General features: G+C 38.3%; 1 protein-coding gene across 1 annotated transcript in view; it reads left to right on the top strand.

Moving 5' to 3' along the window:
* FAT4 (FAT atypical cadherin 4) overlaps nucleotides 1–19,941 on the top strand; it is a 109,729-nt gene that overhangs the window by 55,320 nt on the left and 34,468 nt on the right. The window contains exons 3-6 of the mRNA XM_081959248.1: nucleotides 1,325–1,586; nucleotides 3,003–3,353; nucleotides 7,274–8,196; nucleotides 8,659–8,833. Coding sequence (XP_081815374.1) covers nucleotides 1,325–1,586; nucleotides 3,003–3,353; nucleotides 7,274–8,196; nucleotides 8,659–8,833 — 1,711 coding nt within the window. The remainder of the gene's footprint in view (nucleotides 1–1,324; nucleotides 1,587–3,002; nucleotides 3,354–7,273; nucleotides 8,197–8,658; nucleotides 8,834–19,941) is intronic.

Below are 19,941 nucleotides of genomic sequence, written 5' to 3'. Positions count from 1 at the left end.
TATCGGTACTGACCCTGCTTTCTGAAGTATGATATGATTAGCAAGACTGATTAAAAAGATCACTAAGGGTTGACATCTGGTTAATGGTACTCATTCAATCACTCAATCAATGATTATTCAATCAGGGACCAAAGGGGACTGGGCAAGATTCTCTAACTGTATCTCAGGTCATAGTCACAATAGGTGAACCAGCCTCATCTCCAAGATAAGGAGTGCTAAAGAATTGTGGGTTTTCAGAACCTGCATTAGAGTTGCTCATTTCAGTGCAAAATAATTAATTTAGAAGACGAAGCAATGAGTTTAAATTGCAGTTGATATAGGTAAGAACTTCATCCTCATGTTGGCCATCATCTATTTATTTTGGCTTAGTTCTTGTTTGCAGTAAACATTGTTTTAAATTTAGCTAAGTCTTGAAAGTCCTGCCAAGTCCAAGCATGAAATCCTAAGAGCCATATAAAATCAGAAGCTTGTATTTAGTGTCATTTTGGGCAGCCTCACACTTGAAAGTTTTGGTGAAACAATGGTACCTTTAAGGTGAAAATATTATCTTTTATACTGGTATTCTTGATGTTACCATTATCTGTTGCTGTCACGGATTGGGTATAAGATGATAACAGCCTTGTAAAATCAAGAGAAAAGATTCCAGTAATCATGTATGATTATGTCATGATAAACTATGGTTAAGCACAGCATATGAGTTTTTCCTTTGTATTGTGAAATAAATAAATACAAAGTAAAGCAGAGCAGCACCTAACTTTTCTTCATAGACATATGAAACAAAATCACATTTTCAGTTGCATACAAATCTCAAGTGGCAAATCTTACATTTTAAAATTCTTAATGATTTTGCATGTAGTTCCAAGAGGTTTTCCAGTTATTGTACATACTTTTTGACACACAGTGCAGTACTTTGCACATATTCAGGAGTTTTCCTGAGTAAATTCAAGGCATCCAAGAATCAAATAGACCATGGACTGGATCTAGGCAGAGTTACACAAAATTCTTACCCTAATTTAGATCCACAATAGTATTTTACCACAGGATCTGCTTCATTATAAAACAGCACCTCTTCACAGTTCCTTCTATGCATTTTGTTGCCAGGACAGGGATGAAATATCTACTGATATGATTCAAAAGTATCCTTGACATTTCACGTTATGGTTCTTGATCAAGAAACACTTTAATGATTCACTGGCTAGAAAACCTTGTTTTGCATTTTTAAATATGTCTGTTTTAATGCAAAATGTGTAACTTCATTCCTTATTGAAGGTTTAGATGAAATAAATAATAATCTCATCTAATTTTTTTTTTCAAAAAATTTCAGGGTGCAAATGCTTTGGTAACTTACACCATCATTAGTGGTGCAGAAGATAGTTTTCATATTGATCCAGAATCAGGTGAATTGATAGCTACCAAGCGGTTGGATCGAGAACGCCGTTCCAAATATTCTTTGCTTGTTCGTGCTGATGATGGTCTCCAATCTTCAGATATGAGAATCAACATTACTGTTAGTGATATTAATGATCATACACCTAAGTTCTCCAAACTATGGTATTCTTTTGATATAGCAGAAGATACGACTCCAGGTAAACTGAACACTTAATATGAAATTAATGCAACTATTTTGATTAGTTGAAGTAGAGGAATCATTTTTTGAATGTTAAAATGTGGATAGATAGATGGATGGATGGATGTTATAAATATAGATGATATAGATATAGTTAATTGTATTCTTGAATATCTAAAGTAATGTATCTCTATTACTGGAGCTTTATGAGGGACACAGGAAGTAAATTTAACAAAATTCATCCTATTTTTTTTACTACAATAAAAACATACTAAAGAGACTTGTACTGTGGAACCTCCAGTCATGATCGTAATCCATTACAGGACTTTGATTGGCACCAGATTTGGTTGTGACCGGAAGGAAGATTGACTGTGCATGTGCACACACACACAAAAAAAGGCACAGAGGGGGAAATTGCTGCAGCAGGGAAAATTGCTGCGGCTGTGATTGATCGCCATCCGAGGATCTGTTCGTCAACAGAGTGAAACATTTAGCGGACTTTTTGGTCGGCATCTGATTTGGTTATGGTCAGAAGCGTTCGTGACCCGAGATTCCACTGTATTTTGTCTGCAGTACAGTTTAATCCTTAACTTCAAGAAAAGAAAGAAATTCAAAGGCAGGAAGCACAGTGACAGCCACTGATATTTTATAACCTCTCATTATATAAGAAGGCTGCAATAAAAAAAAACCAGTATGTTCTATTTTAAAGAAACTCTGTAAATTCCAAAAAAAGGGCATTTTGCCAATATGGTCATAGCCAATTTTGAGGTATATTTTTCAAAAGACTATTATTCGACTTAAGGAAATACAGGTGTCAATGAATTGAATACATATTTTCCTTCATCTCATTCCCCCACCTATATCTTGTTTTCTATATCTTTCCATTTATCTCTATGTATCTTTCCTATATTAAAAAAGCAATTGTTTCCCCAGTTTAGGTTATCTCAAAAATAAATGTTCCTTTACATTAAAATTGTCCTCTTCTGCACCTCAAAGATGTTGCATATTAGCAGTCAAAAGCTCTTGAAATAAACCCTGGAACCTTTGGGCCGTTTCTGCCAATAAATCTGATGCAATGTGTTATATGCATAATCATTGCACATCTGTATATGTTTTTGGCTTTGTATTTACAAAATATTTCCATTTACAAAAAGCATTCTTTTTTGAGGAAGAGGCATATGTGAGAAAATAAAACCAAAGCATTTTGCCGATTCCTTTCCATGCCAATCAGTTCCCTTGCCACCAGATTTTCTTCCTGCTGATTTTAAGCCAATGCTTCAAACATGGGATATACGTAGCACAGGAAATGAAACTGTAGGAGAATAGCAACTTTTTGTCATTCCCATTCACGTGAAGTGTTATTGATTTAATATGGTAGAAGCTCTGATCCCATTTGTTTTTCTATTGTTTTCTTTCCCCCTCTTTCCCTATTTAGGTTCTTTAGTAGCAGCTATATTAGCTACTGATGAAGATTCAGGCTTAAATGGAGAAATCACATATATTGTGAGTGAAGATGATGGAGATGGAACATTTTTTTTGAATCCAATTACTGGTGTTTTTAACTTAACCTGCACATTGGATTATGAACTACAGCAGTTTTATGTCCTTACAGTTTGTGCTCAAGATGGAGGTGGGCAATCCACCATTAACAGAGTTTATTTTAATATACTAGATGTAAATGATAATTCACCAATATTCAGCATGGCATCTTATAGCACTTCTTTGATGGAGAATTTACCACCAGGCTCTACTATCCTTATTTTCAATGTTACAGATGCAGATGATGGTATGTATTCTTCCATATTTTAACAGTCTGAAATGTGGAGTATATTTGCACATGTATGTTATAGCACAAATATAGTATTCAGATGCCATGGCATTCCAAATATAATAATAATGTCTCCTGTAGTTATTCTAACTGTTCTGTGCCCATAGTATATAAGGTCATTGCTAGTTTAATACTGTTTACTCTTTATGACAATAGCTTTGCAGGATCACAGAAAGAAGTCTCCATTCCAGGTTGTGACCTTTTCTAAAAAAAAATCTTGGTAGCTGGTCTAGATATACATTCTCTGTATGAAACTATAAAGTTGCCATGCTAGTTCCCTTAATGTCATTGCCAAAAAGTATAAATCCAGTTTGAGTGAATGTCTTATTTCCATATATTTATATATTTATAGATATATGATATAAATGGCAATCAAGTGACATCATGTAGTTGATCCCGTGATGGTTACAACTACAAAGACCCATTATAAATTGTCCTCATTTAGCACTTCATAACATCAGTCTCTAAATAAGTGGATGTTAATCAGAACTATCTGTATTTATTTTGTAATATTTATAACCTGGATAGGATAAAGTAACCGCCCCCTATGGTCAGGAACGACTGGCATGTGCGAAGGGAACTGTGTGTGTGTGTGTGTGTGTGTGTGTGTGTGTGAGATGTCAAACCACCGGGTATGCCCAAATATGGGAGGGAGCATACTGCTTCCTTTTTGCCTTTCAGCTCCACTGTAGGAACCTTCCAGGCAGAAAAACACAAATGTGTTGCATTTGTGCTGATAAATACTAGTCTCCCTTCATTTGTTTTTCAGTACAAATGCAACATATATATATATATATATATATATATACAGAAACAAACATATATATGTATGTATGTATGTATGTATGTTTGTTTGTTTGTTTTTGTAGATTTTCATGGGTGTAGGTGTGCTGGTCTTGTATTCGGGTCTTTTCCTGTGTAAGATTGAGATTGTCTTGGCAACGTTTCGGCAAGGACTAGCCTGAGGAGGTTGAGTGAGACATTGCCGAAACGTTGCCAAGACAATCCCAATCTTACATGGGGAAAAGACCCAACTACAACAAGACCAGCACGCGCGCAGGCACGCACACACACATACACATATAAATGTATTTGAAACATTTTTATACATTTATATATATTAAAATAATAAAGCATCTGTAAAGTTTAAAATAATAAATAGCAATGGTTAATAATTGAATATTAGAGTCTGAATTCATATTTTATATTCCTTCTTCTGAGAAATCATTGATTCTTTTAATATCTTATATTTATTACAATGTGAAAAACTAAAATATTAAAAAAGACAAGCTAGAAAATAAAAATCCATTAAAAATAAATTTGAGCTTTTTTATATTAAATTAGGTAGATAATATTTCCACATTATTTATTTAATGCTACGAATGCTTTGCTGTTAGCATAAGGATATAATAGGTAATGGATATTGGTTTCAGTTCAATATACTACACATTGTAAAAATATAATATGACATTTGAACTCAAGAGTTATTGCTGTCTGTATTATTCATTATGAGTTCAAATATCATCTCCTATGCTTTACAATGTGCAATACATTCACCAGCTTTTATTGCAGTGTTGTGTAGAGGACATTATAATCTTACTGAAATTAATTTTTCTTTCCTTTATTTATAAATAACAGTTTAGAATTATTCACTTAAATAATTTATATAGCTGCCTACAGAAATAACTCTGTGTAGTTTATAAGATATGAAATGCATCAACTCCAATGTATCCCCCCTCACCTCTGTGTGTCCAAGGATTAACTGTCAACCCCAGTCACCACCAGTAGTAACTTTTGACTATGGCACACTCATGTAATCAAATACATATTTTCCACATTTAATTGCTAGTAATCGAACTGCCAACCTAATAAATTTGTTAAAATTAGACATTTTTTTAAAGTAATCATGTAAACCTAACTTTGGCTGTTTACTTCAAACAATAATCCAAAATATAATTATTCAGGATGCAGTAGTTTACCCATGAATGATTGCCTTGGACCTGAACCAGCTAAGGTCATGTGCCAATTTACTTCCACTACATAACATTCCCTTTTGCCAGTGGAAAGATCAACTATTAGAGCAGAGGATATTTTGTCAATGAAGTGAACCAATAGATTGGAAAATATGTGGGACAAGGAAGAAACTGAATTACCATGCCCAAATTCTAGTCATATCAGTATGATTTCTGTCAGCACAAAATTAGGCTGATCTGAATCTGGCAGGAGTTCTAAAATGCTAATTTTCATATGGTTTGAATTTCACTTCGATTCAGGCAATGATTGTAAAATTCAGATGATGTAACTTTGCTACACACAGCATAAACATAGCCAACTGTATTGATTAATGACTTGGATATATTTTTGAAGTAGATTTGTACTGGAGAGCTAACTAAAAGACTTCCCTGATGATCAATTGTAGCTATACAAAATCAGTGTCATTATATTTTTTATTGTTAATCTAGACAACTCTTCTTAACTTTAAGTAAATATTAAATATTTGCTAACCTGTTCCATTAAAATATTTTCAGTTGTAGACAGATAAAGAAACAATTGAATCAATACAATATTAGCTATTTCGTTTGATAAATTTGTTACAACTTCCAACTCTTACTGTAAAATAGATATTGGCTAAAACTACACTACACTAATTCAGATCATTTGCTTAATCAGTACCAAAATATCTTCAACAGGATCCTGAATTTAAAAAAATAAATCCAATGATAGACAGGTTATTCTTTCATTTTTATTTATTTGTCTAATTTATATAGCCAACCTTCTTGCAAAAAAGTCACTCTAGGTCAGTGATGACTAACCTTTTTCTAAAGTGTGCCAAAACCATCTGTGTGTTTGCGCGCGTTATTGTGTGTCCACCCACCTGAACATGCGCGAGCAACATCCCCACCACCATGCATGTGTGAGTGACCCCTGAGTGGGTGGAGTTTCCGCTCTCCCCATGCTCCAGAGGCTTTCCTGAAGCCTGGGGAGGGGAAAATGGCCTTCCCCAACCTTCTGGAGCCCGTTTTCACCTTCCCTTAGGCCTTTGAGCTGTTTTTCATGCTCCCTAGGCTTCAGGAAAGCCTTCAGAGCTTGAGGAGAATGCAAAACAGGCCCAATGGGCCAACCAGATGTTCGGAAACAAACTTTCAGTTGACCCATTGGGCCTGTTTTTCACCATTTCTAGGCTCCAGAGGCTTTCCTGAAGCCTGGGGAGCGCGAAAAACAGCCATACAGCCCAACCAAAAGTTTGAGAACGAACCTCTCTAGGCTCTGGAGGCATTCCTGAAGCCTGGAGAAGGCGAAAATGGCCTACCCCGGCCCTCCAGAAGGCCAAAAATCAGCTGGCTGGTGTGCACATGCGTGCCGCAGCTGAGGGCTGCCAAGGGCTGCTGTGCTGGCAAATATGACCCATAGGTTTGCCATCATGGCTCGAGGTAAAACTAAAGTAAAACAATAAATAACAAGCTAATTATTAGAATTAAAAACATCTCCCTAATTCACCGGTCCCTGGGTTCTCCAGGCATGACTGTTCACCCAGATGCCAATTGACTGTTCACCTGGGTTCCAACTGACTACATCCACTTTCACTTGAGTTCCGACTGATTGTTCACCCAGGTTTCTCCAGGCCTGATTTTTCACTGTTCCCCAGGCCTGACTGTTCAATCCAATTTTGAGGAACCTGTGATAAAACTAGTCTCCCTTCAGGGATGGAGGGTGGGGGTTGATATTTTATAATGCCACAGCAGAAAAGGCCCGGTATCTAGGATCCACCAAATATAGCTATGTGTAAATTATATAAATTCAGTCATATATAAGTTTGTATTGTTTTATGTTCATAATGATTGGAATAATGAAATCTTTCTTTTTAACCTGTTTTTTAGGTTCCAACTCACAGTTGTCCTATAGTATTACTTCTGGAGATAGCCTAGGACAATTTAGTATTGACAAAAATGGTGTTCTAAGCATCAAGCAAACATTAGATCGTGAAAGCCAATCTTTCTATAGCCTGATTATTCAAGTTAATGATATGGCTTCTCCTCCAGCCTTCAGATTTACAAGCACAACACAAGTATCTATTATTCTTCTGGATGTCAATGACAATCCTCCCAGTTTTATCTCTCCAAGACTGACATACATTCCAGAGAATACGCCCATTGACACCATTATATTCAAAGCCCAAGCAACTGATCCAGATAGTGGTCCAAACAGCTATATTGAATATAATTTATTAAATCCTTCAGGAAACAAATTCAGTATTGGAACTATAGATGGAGAAGTAAGGCTGATTGGAGAACTTGACAGAGAATCAGTTTCTAATTACACATTGACTATAATTGCCACAGACAAAGGACAACCATTTCTCTCTTCATCTACAGATATAGTTGCAATAATCCTTGACATCAATGATAATAACCCTCTTTTTGCTCAAAAACTATACAAAGTTGAGATTGCAGAGAATACTCTGACGGGGACAGATGTAGTCCAAGTATTTGCTACAGATAATGATGAAGGTTCCAATGGGCAAGTTCGTTATGCTATAATCAGTGGAAATACAAATAGCGATTTTCGGATCGACTCTGTCACAGGAGTAATAACAATAGCAAAGCCTTTGGACCGAGAAAAAATAGCATCCTATTCATTAACAATCCAATCAACTGATCGTGGAAGTAGTCCCCGGATGGATACCACTATCGTCAGCATTTTTTTGTTGGATATTAATGATTACATTCCTACCTTTGAGCTGTCTCCTTATACTGTAAATGTCCCAGAAAATCTGGAAACATTACCAAAGATCATTCTTCAGGTTAGTATATTTTAGCAAGGAATAATAATAAGATTTACTAAGATCCGAATGTGTATGTTATTGTATACACACCCATGTGCACACACACACACACACAAAACTGCATATAGCAGTGTCTAACTGACTTTGAGTTAACTTGAAAAAGTCAACCAAGATTTGACCGAGTTTGCTGAATTGTGCATCCATTTAACCAGCTGCTTTGTAGCATCTTCATATATCTGTATTGCTATTCTTGTTAGGATTCAGCAGCAAGTTCAGAAAAATTTTAAGTAGATAAAAATAATATTTAAATATGTGTAATTAATTGCACATATAATACATTTTGTTTTAAATCAATGTAAATACGTATTTAATGGATAGATTTTTGTCAAACAAAAAACCATAAACATGAAAAATGTTTGAATGAAGAGAACATAAACAAAGCCATTATATTCAAAGTAACATGCTTCATTGCTCCTATAGGTTGTGGCAAGGGATGATGATCAAGGACCAAATAGCAAACTAACCTATTTTCTTATTTATGGAAATGAAAATGGTGCCTTTACTCTCTCAGCAAATGGAGAGCTCCACCTTGTACAGAGCTTAGACAGGGAAAAAAAGAAGGAATATATCATGTTGGTCACAGCTGTTGATTCAGGTAAGCAACTTGTAAGCTTTTAACATTTTAATGGCATGAAAAGTTCAGTGAGCAAAGGATTATTCGCTTGGTTTTTTTAAATCTGCTACATTGTAGTATATACAAGACTGGATGCATAATTTATTTTGTTTTATTTTCAAAGTTCAATTTCTTTACTCAAGCATAAATGCAATGTGGGCCTAGCTCTGTCAAAGATAATTAAATGTATACTGTTATAGTCATATTAACACTGTAAATATTGTTCCATACTTCCAAGTTTCCGGTACAGATGATGATCTGCATAATATATGCAACAATGACATATGTAAAACTTTGTCTAAGCATGTACATTTGGTAGCTATTTGTTATGTTGATAAGATTCACAGGAAATTTTACTGGTATAAACTGCAGAAAAGTCTTCTCACAAATTGGTTGTTTTACAGAGCTCCATTCATGTGGTATGGAAGCTATTCATAAAGTATTGACTGGTAATCCTTGTTTTCATAAAAAATGAACTGAATATATATCTCTATCTATCTATCTATCTATCTATCTATCTATCTGTCTGTCTATCTAAACTTCTACTAATAAGTTTTAAACTAAAGTAAGGAGAGCTCTTCTCCATTGTTTATGAAATAAGCTATAGTATTTATTTCTATTTTTGTGAAGATTATTGGAAGCTAAACAGTCAATTTACACCAAACTTGATTTTAGCTAAAATGCTAAGAAGGGAGAGAAAGGATAAGAATTTTAAGATGGGAAGAATCTGAAATTTGGCTGGATTAAGCAGGAACTAATGGAAGCCACACAAAAAGAGTGTTATGGATCAAGTCTTACTTTTTTTAAAAAAAAAGTTGATTGAGACCAATTTTATATTTACAATGATACATTGATTCATTTTTCTTTTTTATCCTTTTATCTCATGCAGTTTTCAGCCATATGAGTTGAACTTCAGAACTCTTTTAAACTTTAAAACTTTGTTTTGGAGAAGAGAAATTAGGGAAATATTGCAATTTCCTTGTATTCCAGAAAGTTCATTAGTTAATAGCAAAGCCCGCAAAGTAGACAGTACACTGGCTTTTATTTTTTGGAATAATCATATGATTAATGAAAATGTTCTCCTTTGAATTTTACGATATATAATCTTCTCGCTACCTATTTCTAAGGCCATTCCAATGTTGTCAAAATCTATCAGTAGCCATATTTTCGAATTTACTTCAGAGCCAGAGATAAAGCTAACTAATTTTTTAATAGTTCTCTGAAGGATAAGAAGAAAAATGTAGTGTTTTCCTTTGAAAGCTTTGTCAAAATTATACTCATTTAAACAATCACTGAACATAAATCAAGCCTTGAATATTACCTTAAAGAGTTTTATTACCTGTAAAAAATGTCATTTGGTTATTTTCAATACAGCAGTTAGATTTCCTTATATAGAGCCTGCTTCATACAGTATTTTGTTGTCGGCTTATTTTCTTTTTCTAAGAACATCTGTGACTGATATAGTAAAGTTGACATATGTGAATATAAACATTCACATCAACACGTCATTTGATAACTAATTCTTAATGTGTATTATTTTCTGTTTTCTGTGATGACAAACATGAAATCAAATAAAGCAGATAGAGGAGATAAGTGGGAAATAAAAATGAAAAGGCATGTTAAGGCATGTTAATTTTATTTCATTTCAGGGCTTTTCTCCTGCTTTTTGGTTAAAAAAACTCTCAGTGGATCACAGATAAAACTATCTTCAATTAATATGAATTCAGTTTTTTTTTGTGTGTAGGGGCAATTACACAAACTCTGTATTGCACAATTCTGCAAATCTGTAAATCCACAATTTGCATTAATGCAAAGAGAATTTGGTAAAGTTTTCAATCTGTTGCTCTTGCATATGGCGCCCTACATAGGAGGATTATAAAGCCAATTCTGTCAGGTAATTAGCAAATTGATTTTGACCTAACAATTAAGTAAGCATTTTCAACTTTTGCCAATAATTGCCATCATCTTGCTTCATGAATCTATAAGCAAGGTGCGACTTAGATGCAGATCTGTCTTAAATAGTCCAAGATTGTTTTGCAAAACTGTCTTCAGAGAATTATTGCTGATTTCCTTGCACTCAGAGACTGCTGTGGAAAACTTAGAAACCAAACATGCAGGAATTTATAAGTGATTGAAAATGTGAAATAATCTGTTTTCTCAATAAAGAGAATTGGCATTTCTTTTTAAAAAAAACTGCAGAGTTCTCGTCCTTATACTGCTCTAAATTATATTTTTGCTTTGTATATATAAATGCATGGCCGTGTGCACATGCCTTTACAGTGTGTACATATATCTGTACATTTCCTTTGTGATTTCAACTCATTTCAAGTTTGAAAAAGTTAACATGAATTGCTCCTGAGAATGGAGAGCTTAATCTGCAGTTAGTTTTCACTAAACATTAATGTCATAACAAGCTGAATCTCAGATGTGCGTGGTTTCTTAAGTCTGCCTCTAAAATTTATGTGGCTGAAATCAGCATGAGATGACTTTTCCCCATGGCTGTTAGTGGCTATGATTCATATAAGCCAGGAATGGGAAATGGGCAGGTTTCCAAATGTTACTGAATTACAGATGAGGCAGGGATATTGGGCATTGTTGTTAATTTGGATGATCACAAATTGCTCATCATTGACATAAGCCGTTAATATGAAGACTAGAAATTGAAATCAAGTCATAGAATTAGCAAGGCCAAAAGCTTGGTGTATGTCCATTTTGTTCATAATTAAAATACCACCCGTACTCTTTCATTTAGTTCATGTAAGCCACAAAGGAGAAATGTGATTTATAAAAAAGCATCAGGCACAAGTTTTTTGAAGTACTGTTACAGCAATTAGAATGCAATTCCCCGTTGCATTGAAAAAATTAATGAGTTCTGATTACTCTCTAAACACACGACACTGTTTAGAGTATAATGTTCTTCTGTTGGGGGTTGGGAGACAATAAGAAAATGAAGATTATCACAATCTATACATTGAATTTGAAACTTAAAATATGAGAAAATACATAAAGGTGGTTACAATACAATACAATAGCAGAGTTGGAAGGGACCTTGGAGGTCTTCTAGTCCACCCCCTGCCTAGGCAGGAAACCCTATACCGTTTCAGACAAATGGCTATCCAACATCTTCTTAAAGACTTCCAGTGTTGGGGCATTCACAACTTCTGGAGGCAAGCTGTTCCACTGATTAATTGTTCTGTCAGGAAGTTTCTCCTCAGTTCTAAGTTGCTTCTCTCCTTGATTAGTTTCCACCCATTGCTTCTTGTTTTACCCTCAGGTGCCTTGGAAAATAGTTTGACTCCCTCTTCTTTGTGGCAACCCCTAAGATATTGGAACACTACTATCATCTCTCCCCTAGTCCTTCTTTCTATTAAACTAGACATATCCAGTTCCTGCAACCATTCTTCATATGTTTTAGTCTCCAGTCCCCTAATCATCTTTGTTGCTCTTCTCTGCACTCTTTCTAGAGTCTCCACTAAGAAAGGATCAACTTTTATCTTGACTTAAAATATTGGCATTTTATTTTAGTTTATTTATAACCTGTTGCTGCCCAACTCCCAATGATTTTGAAGAGTTTATAATTTGTTTAAAACAACAACAAATTAGAAGGGTAGAACAACAAAACTAGATGGGAACAACTGAAAATGAATTATTCAAAAATGAGGCTTCAAAGGACTAGGTGAATAGTCAAATCTTCAAGGAGCTTTGAAACAGCAGCAGGTTAGGGGCCTTCAGATCTTACCGGGGGTGGGGGTGGGACTTCATTCCAGAGTACAGGTTTTGATATACAGGAAGTGCACTTACGGTGTTCCATAATTTAATTTTGTTTAATTGAAGAATCTAGAGTGCACTCCATCTGCCAGGTCAAATAAATCAGGAAGATGCTGTGTGAATTAGGTGCTCCTTCAGGTAACCAGGCTCTATGCCATGTAGGACTTTATAGGTAATGGCCAACACCTTGAATCATGCCTGAAAGCAAAGTGGCAACTGGTGCATATTAGAATGCACGGGTATTACATGGATATACCAAGGTAGGCCTATCCCTACCTGTTCCACTGCATTCTGAACCAATGAAGACATCTGTATGGTCTTCAAGAGCAGAGAGCCAAGTGTGAGATAACAAAGAAATGAATGACTATCAGAAGGAATCCCTGAGCTAGGAAAGGGGAGAAGTGGTACATCAGATAAAACTGCAAAGGCTTTCCTGGGCACCTGCTCATTAAACAGATCTAGGAAAATCCTTCCTCCCCAAGTTCTATACCACCCTTGAATGAAAAAGTGCCGCCCCACCTAGGGTCAGAAATAAAATATAGGTTTTTTTTCTTTTTCTATTTCCATTTATGACTGTGAATTTTACCTGAAACACATTTAATGAACTGCTTCTTAATTTTTGTCTGTTATTTTTTAAAACTATGTTGCTAACTAGATCATATGGTTTCTAGGGTGACCTCAGTAACTTTTTACACTTATTGTTTGGTCTTTCTGTTTGCAATGCCTTTCACCCAAAACCATATTGTGCTTCTTTTGTCCTTCTATGTATAAGGGTGGGTTACATTTATAGTCAGCATGCTTTCCTGGTATACTTTTGTAGGCTTAAAATAAACCCAAACCATAAAGCTTCACGATCTTGATTTGTTACAGCTTACTTGGTTCCATTAAGTGGTTTGGCAAATTACACATTTCCAAAAAAACGTGTTCTAATTTCCCCCTTTGTGCATTCCATGCTGTGGTCTTCAAATAACTATTCCTTTTAAAGGAATTCTGTTAAAATTAAAATGTTTGCATATTTCTTCTATGTGCTTTCCCTTGCATAATACAGGGCTTTCTATTTTGTAAGTGTTAGATACTTATACCAACTACAGTGGTTTCCACCAAGGTCCTCTGTGCCGGCGGGAACAGAGGTTTAATCTTATTGGTCGAAGGGTCTGACAGCTCCCTATAAAAGGGCCGCTGTCAGACTCAACGTTCGCTGGATTGTTCTTACTTGTTGTGTTATAATAAAGAGCTGTTGTTACTGTTAAGCCTGTGTGTGCCTATCCATTACCCAGTCTAACACTGGTGACGAGGATGAGATTGGAAGGCAACTAGGCAAACCAAAAAGAGCGAAGAGTCCAGCAAGTACATCCAGCCTGGAGCTCAGCACGGCTTCGAGCAACCATTTTTGAGCAGCAAACTTGAAACACCCTCTGTACACAAAATGGCCATTCACGGCCCACCGACTCCATATAACCCAGTCACCAAGCACTGGGACTCGTACATGCTATAATTTGACTGCTTCCTCGAGGCAAACAACCTCATGGGCCTTTCTGAAGGCCACAAGAAGAACATGTTGCTTGGGATTATGGACCGCATAATATGCGGCGTTCGGGACATTAATTTGCAGAGAAAGTTGTTCGCAAAATCAAACCTCACTCTGCAAATCAACTGAAACCCTGCAGCGCCAAAGCACGCCCCAAGAAGCGCGGAAAAGCTCATGCTTTCATCGCGAGGCCGCAGAGCCCGAGAGTTCTGAAGGAGAAGAAGATGACAGCTGCCGCATGCTCAGTAGCCGTGCCAAGCCGGTGCACACTTTCAAACAGTGTCTCCCGCCTTGCGCGAGCTGTGGAGGAGACCATGTCAGATTGGCTTGCCGTTTCCGCGACGCAACCTGCCAGCGCTGTGAGCAAAAGGGGCACATCGCAAAGGTGTGCCGGAGCGAATTCCCTGCCACTGCCTGGCAGCCTAGAGCCTCACCGAGCCGCCAACCGAGGCCCAGCCAATGGGCCTGGAAGAAGCCACCATAGCGCTTAGACGGCGACAACAGAGACACCCACCACACATCGATCGGACAAGTCCGCACCAGGCGTCCAAAAAAGCTGAAGGTCACAGTCCTCATCGAGGACTCTCCATGTGAGATGGAGATCGTCACCGGGTCATCACTGACCATCATACCATGGTCTACCTTGAAACAGGCTATCCCTAGCCTCAAGAAGCAGCAACTTCGCACCCCTGACATCCGCCTATGCGATTACCAGGGAAACCGGGTCCCCATCGTGGGCCAAGGCACCTTCCAGTTGAACTTCAAACCAGTTCAGCGGGAAACTCCCAGTGACAGTGGTCAGCGGCAACCTGCAGACCCTCGATTGGTTCCAAGCCCTGGGCCTAGAGGTGACCGGTATCAACGTCTTGAAAGACGCTGAAGCCATCTTTAAGGAGTTTGAGGACGTCTTTGGCACCAGTCTGGGTAAGTATGTGGGGATCCCAATTTCATTTAATTTGGACCCCAACATAGCTCCAATAAGGCTTAAACCTAGGAGAGCGCCTTTTGCTCTCTGCCCAAAAATTGACAGGGAAATTGACAAGCTTGTAGGCCAAGGAATCCTAGAGCCGGTCGATCATGCACACTGGGAGACCCCTATAGTGACACCTGTCAAATCTGATGGGTCAGTCCACATCTGTGCAGACTACAAATGCACAATTAATAAAGCGCTACAACAAAGCGCCTACCCTGTACCCATTGTACAGCACCTCCTCCATTCGTTAGGCCCCAGAAAAATGTTCGATAAATTGGACATGGCACAGGCATACCAACAATTGCTTGTAGATGGTGCTACAGCAGAGGCCCAAACCATTGTGATGCACAGGGGTGCATTCAAATGTCACCGCCTGCAATTCGGCGTTAGTATCGCCCCTTGGACTGTTCCAAAGCATCATGGAATGGCTTTTGCAGGGGATTCCCGGAGTCGTCCTCTATTTCGACGATATCTTGGTATCGGCTGCAAATGAGGCACAACTTTTAAAACGAGTACTAGCAGTTTTGGCTAGAATTAGACACAAGGGCCTCCATCTCAAAAAGGAGAAATACCAAATTAACATGCCAAGGGTTGAATTCCTAGGGTACCTGATCGATGGCTATGGGATTTACCTGACCACACAAAAAATCAAAGCAATTCAGGATGCCCCCACACTTCGCAATCAAACCAAGCTGCAGGTATTCCTCGGGCTCCTTAATTTCTACAGTGTCTTTCTTAAACAGAAAGCCGCCATTGCTGAGCCCCTACATCATCTACTGGCCAAAAATGCTAAATGGTCCTGGGGAAAAGCCGAGGCTGCCGCGTTTGCCGCAGTAAAACAACTCCTGTTGGCGGATTCGTTCCTCGTCCAGTACAGCCAGACCCTGCAGTTAGTGTTGACCTGTGACGCTTCCCCGTTTGGCGTCGGCACGGTCCTCAGCCACTGTATGCCCAACAGAACCAAAGCCCCTATTGCTTTTTACTCCAGGACCCTATCCACCGCAGAACAGAGCTACAGCCAGTTGGCTGCTGTGGCGGGAGTAAAAAGGTTCCACAAGTACCTTTACGGACGGGACTTCGAACTGATTATGGACCACAAGCCGTTGTTGGGTCTACTGGCTGGGGACCATCCTAGCCCCAGTGTCGTTATCACCCCGCATGACCAAATGGACTATTTTTCTGGCTGCTTATTCCTACCACCTTATCCACCGACCTGGCTCCACTTTGAGGCATGCTGACACTCTCAGACGCTGCCCACTGCCTGAACTTCTTGTTGACCCTACTCCCCAAGATGCCAGTCCTCCTCATTGACTGCTTGGAGACTGGGCCTGTCTCATCCACTGACGTTGCCCATCACTCTGCGGAGGATTCCACCATCAAACAAGTTTTGAACTGGGTGTGTAGGGGGTGACCCAAGGGGCCTGTTGGGGCTGATTTTAAAATGTACTTTGCTAAATGCAATGAATTATCGGTGGTAAATGGCTGTCTACTGTGGGGGGAACTGGGTTGTTGTTCCACCCAAACTGTGTATTGCAGTGTTAGAAGCTTTACATGTAAGGCATCCTGGACTTGTCAGGATGAAGTCTTTGGCTAGGAGTTATGTGTGGTGGCTTAACATGGACAGAGAAATCGAAGAATGGGTGGTTACCTGCACACCGTGCCAGGAGTCCAGACCAGCTCCCCCAGAGGTGCCCGCTAAGGAGTGGGAGCGACCTCAAGCACCATGGTCTAGGGTGCACATTGACTTTGCTGGCCCAGTTCACAGCCAGACATTCTTAGTAGTTCTGGATGCTTACTTGAAGTGGTTAGAGGTAGTCCTGATAATAATAATAATAATAATAATAATAATAATAATAATAATAATAATAATAATAATAATAATAATAATAATAATAATAATAATAATAATAATAAATTTTATTTGATTAGCCGCAACCCTCTCCCGAAGGACTCGGGGCGGCGTACAATCAAAAGGATAAAATACACATAGGACACACATACATACGAAAATGACCTCCACAACAGCAGAAGCAGTCATCAAGGTGCTATGGAGACTTTTCTCCATGCACGGCCTGCCCAACGTCTTGGTCTCTGATAATGGCCATGCAATTTGAGATCTTCCTAGCAGCTTAGGGAATCAGGCATGCCCTGGTCGCACTGTTCCATCCGGCCTCCAATGGTCAGGCAGAGAGAATGGTGAGATCTGCAAAAGAGGCCCTCTCTAGGATGGGCCCAGGAGATTGGCAAACACGGGTTGACCATTACTTACTTATTCAGCACATCACACCCAGTGCCATTACTGGGAAAAGCCCCTCCGAGCTTCTCATGGATTGCCTAAGGTCTCACTTAGACCGGCAACACCCCAATTATTCTGCATCATCGCCCCCACAAGCAAGATTCGGATTTTTAGCGTAGGGGATTCGGTATACACCCACAACTACACCGGGGGAACTCTGTGGATTCCTGCCACAGTGATAGGCATCACCGGCCCTTGCTCTTACCTCCTAGAGCTCGAGGACGGTAGGAATTGGAGAAGGCATATTGACCAACTCCGTGGCCCCCTCTCCAACTCCACTCTTAGACAACCAGAGGTAACTCCTGAACGAGTTAGCCAAAGCCTTACCCAAACGGAGCAAATGCTCACTTCTTCCACAGTCAGCTCAAGCCCGAGGGTACCAGGACACTTATCTGGTTTTGTTGCAAGCACGCAGCGAGCTCTAAGCGAACCGGCTCCAGAAGCTCCAGCCGCGGCCTGTGAAAGGTTCCAGGAGCTTGCACTAAGCAGAGCTGCGGAGCAAACAGGTCCTTCTGACCTGTCCAAGGAAACCCCTCCTACTGAACTGCGCAGGTCAGGCAGAGCTACCCAAAAGCCCGCCTACCTGTGTGACTACTAACAAGTAGGATTGTTCCATCTAAGAGGAGAGGGGTGTTAGATATTTATACCAACTACAGTGGTTTCCACCAAAGTCCTCTGTTCCGGTGGGAACAGAGGTTTAATCCTATTGGTCGAAAGGTATGACAGCTCCCTATAAAAGAGCCACTGTCAGTCTCAACCTTCGCTGCATTGTTCTTACTTGTTGTGTTATAATAAAGAGCTGTTGTTACTGTTAAGCCTGTGTGTGCCTATCCATTACCCAATCTAACAGTAAGTCTTACAACAAATAGCATCATTTGACTTAGTATCTATAACTTAAACTATGTCAGATTATACATTTTATATTTGAGTTCTTGTTAAATATATTATAGAATAACATATGATATCCTTTTCATAGCTTTCTCTAGAGTAGTCCCTTTATCCAAAATTTAGATCAATCAAAAAAGATATTAAAACTGCTGAAATTAATTAGACCATTAAATTGTGTTTTCCAATATGGTTTGTTATATATATCTTAAGCCTACATGACTTGACATGAGATTTTGAAGGGAATACGATATTTAAAATGAAACCATCTGACTCCAGTCAGATACTATGCTTATGGATTATATCATTAATATTTTGATGTCATCATCACTTCAAAGTTGGCAGTTTTTCAAAACATTTCTCTTAAAGAGAAGATTAATGTTACAATTCCAGGCTTATTTGGGCCTAGCCCTTCAGTTTCCTATTCTAGGAAAAGGAGTTCAAGCAGCCAGCAGAGAATCTTGCCTTAATGTATTTACTCATCAATGAGAAAGGGAGCTTATACTCATTTTGTAAGATTGTATATCCTAATCCTCTATTTCCTGATATTATATGTTGAAATTGCTGTGTGAACCTTGCTTCAGTGATCATGTTCTACTGTCATGGGCTTGGCAGACTGTCTTTGTGGCATTTATGGCCATCTCCAGGGTCAAAGGAAAATAATGAAACTGTTGAATTCTATGGTTGTTTCTACTTGTGGCTTTCTAAGAATGCTGAACCACAATTCCAAAGATCATTATTATTATGATGACTAGCCCTTCTCTGTGAACTCTGGCAGACTACAGTTTCTTACACAAAACACATTAAAACTAAGAAGACAGAACCTGCTAGAAGTCCAAATGACAGTCCTGCCTAACTAACAGAATTGAAGTTATCTGGAATTGATGCCAGTTGTAGTCCATAACATACTTATGAAGCAGTTGAGGGCATTTACCATGATGTCACAAAAGAAAGTTATATCTGCCAGCATATTTTATTAATCTGAGAGATAGTTTTCAGGAAGGAAATGCCTCCTAGATAATTTTATTAACAATCCTTCCAAATAGATGAATTATATCAAGGAATGGCTCCGCTATAAGGCAATTTTTCAGGGCCCTCCTTATATATACAACTAGACTTTCTCTGTATTTTTTGTTACTATTCACAATTCTAAATGATTTAATGAAAACAAATGAAATGCTGCCTGGATGTTAAAAATATATGATTTGAGAACTTTCCTTGAATTTTATTGCATTTTAGCCACTCTCTAAAACTGTTTTGACAAATATTACTTGCAACAACCATCTGCAAAACTTATTCAGCTTCAGGAGTGAAATATGTGCTTATTTTACTTATGCTTAAATAGTTCACTAAATCATGATTGACTATATATGTTCAAAAGTGAAGAGAGGCATGGAAAATGTAGTGTAGGACAAAACTTGAAACCAAATATGTTCAATAGATTTTGAATGTTCAAGTAATTGTTTGGGCAGCAGGTCATTCCTTTGGAATATTGTGTTTTGTTTATGATTTGTTTTACAGCACAGCTAAATGCACACTGTCAGATCTGTGTGCATACACATACACACACAAACCATGTTGCCTTAGAGGACAAATTCAGCAAAGATTTGGGAAAGGAAAAAGAGAAAGTTTTGTTGTTT

This window comes from Natrix helvetica (genome assembly GCF_964273705.1).
Source record: "Natrix helvetica genome assembly, chromosome: 7".
Lineage (NCBI taxonomy): Eukaryota > Metazoa > Chordata > Lepidosauria > Squamata > Natricidae > Natrix > Natrix helvetica.
This window is presented reverse-complemented; position numbering and strand designations above follow the sequence as displayed.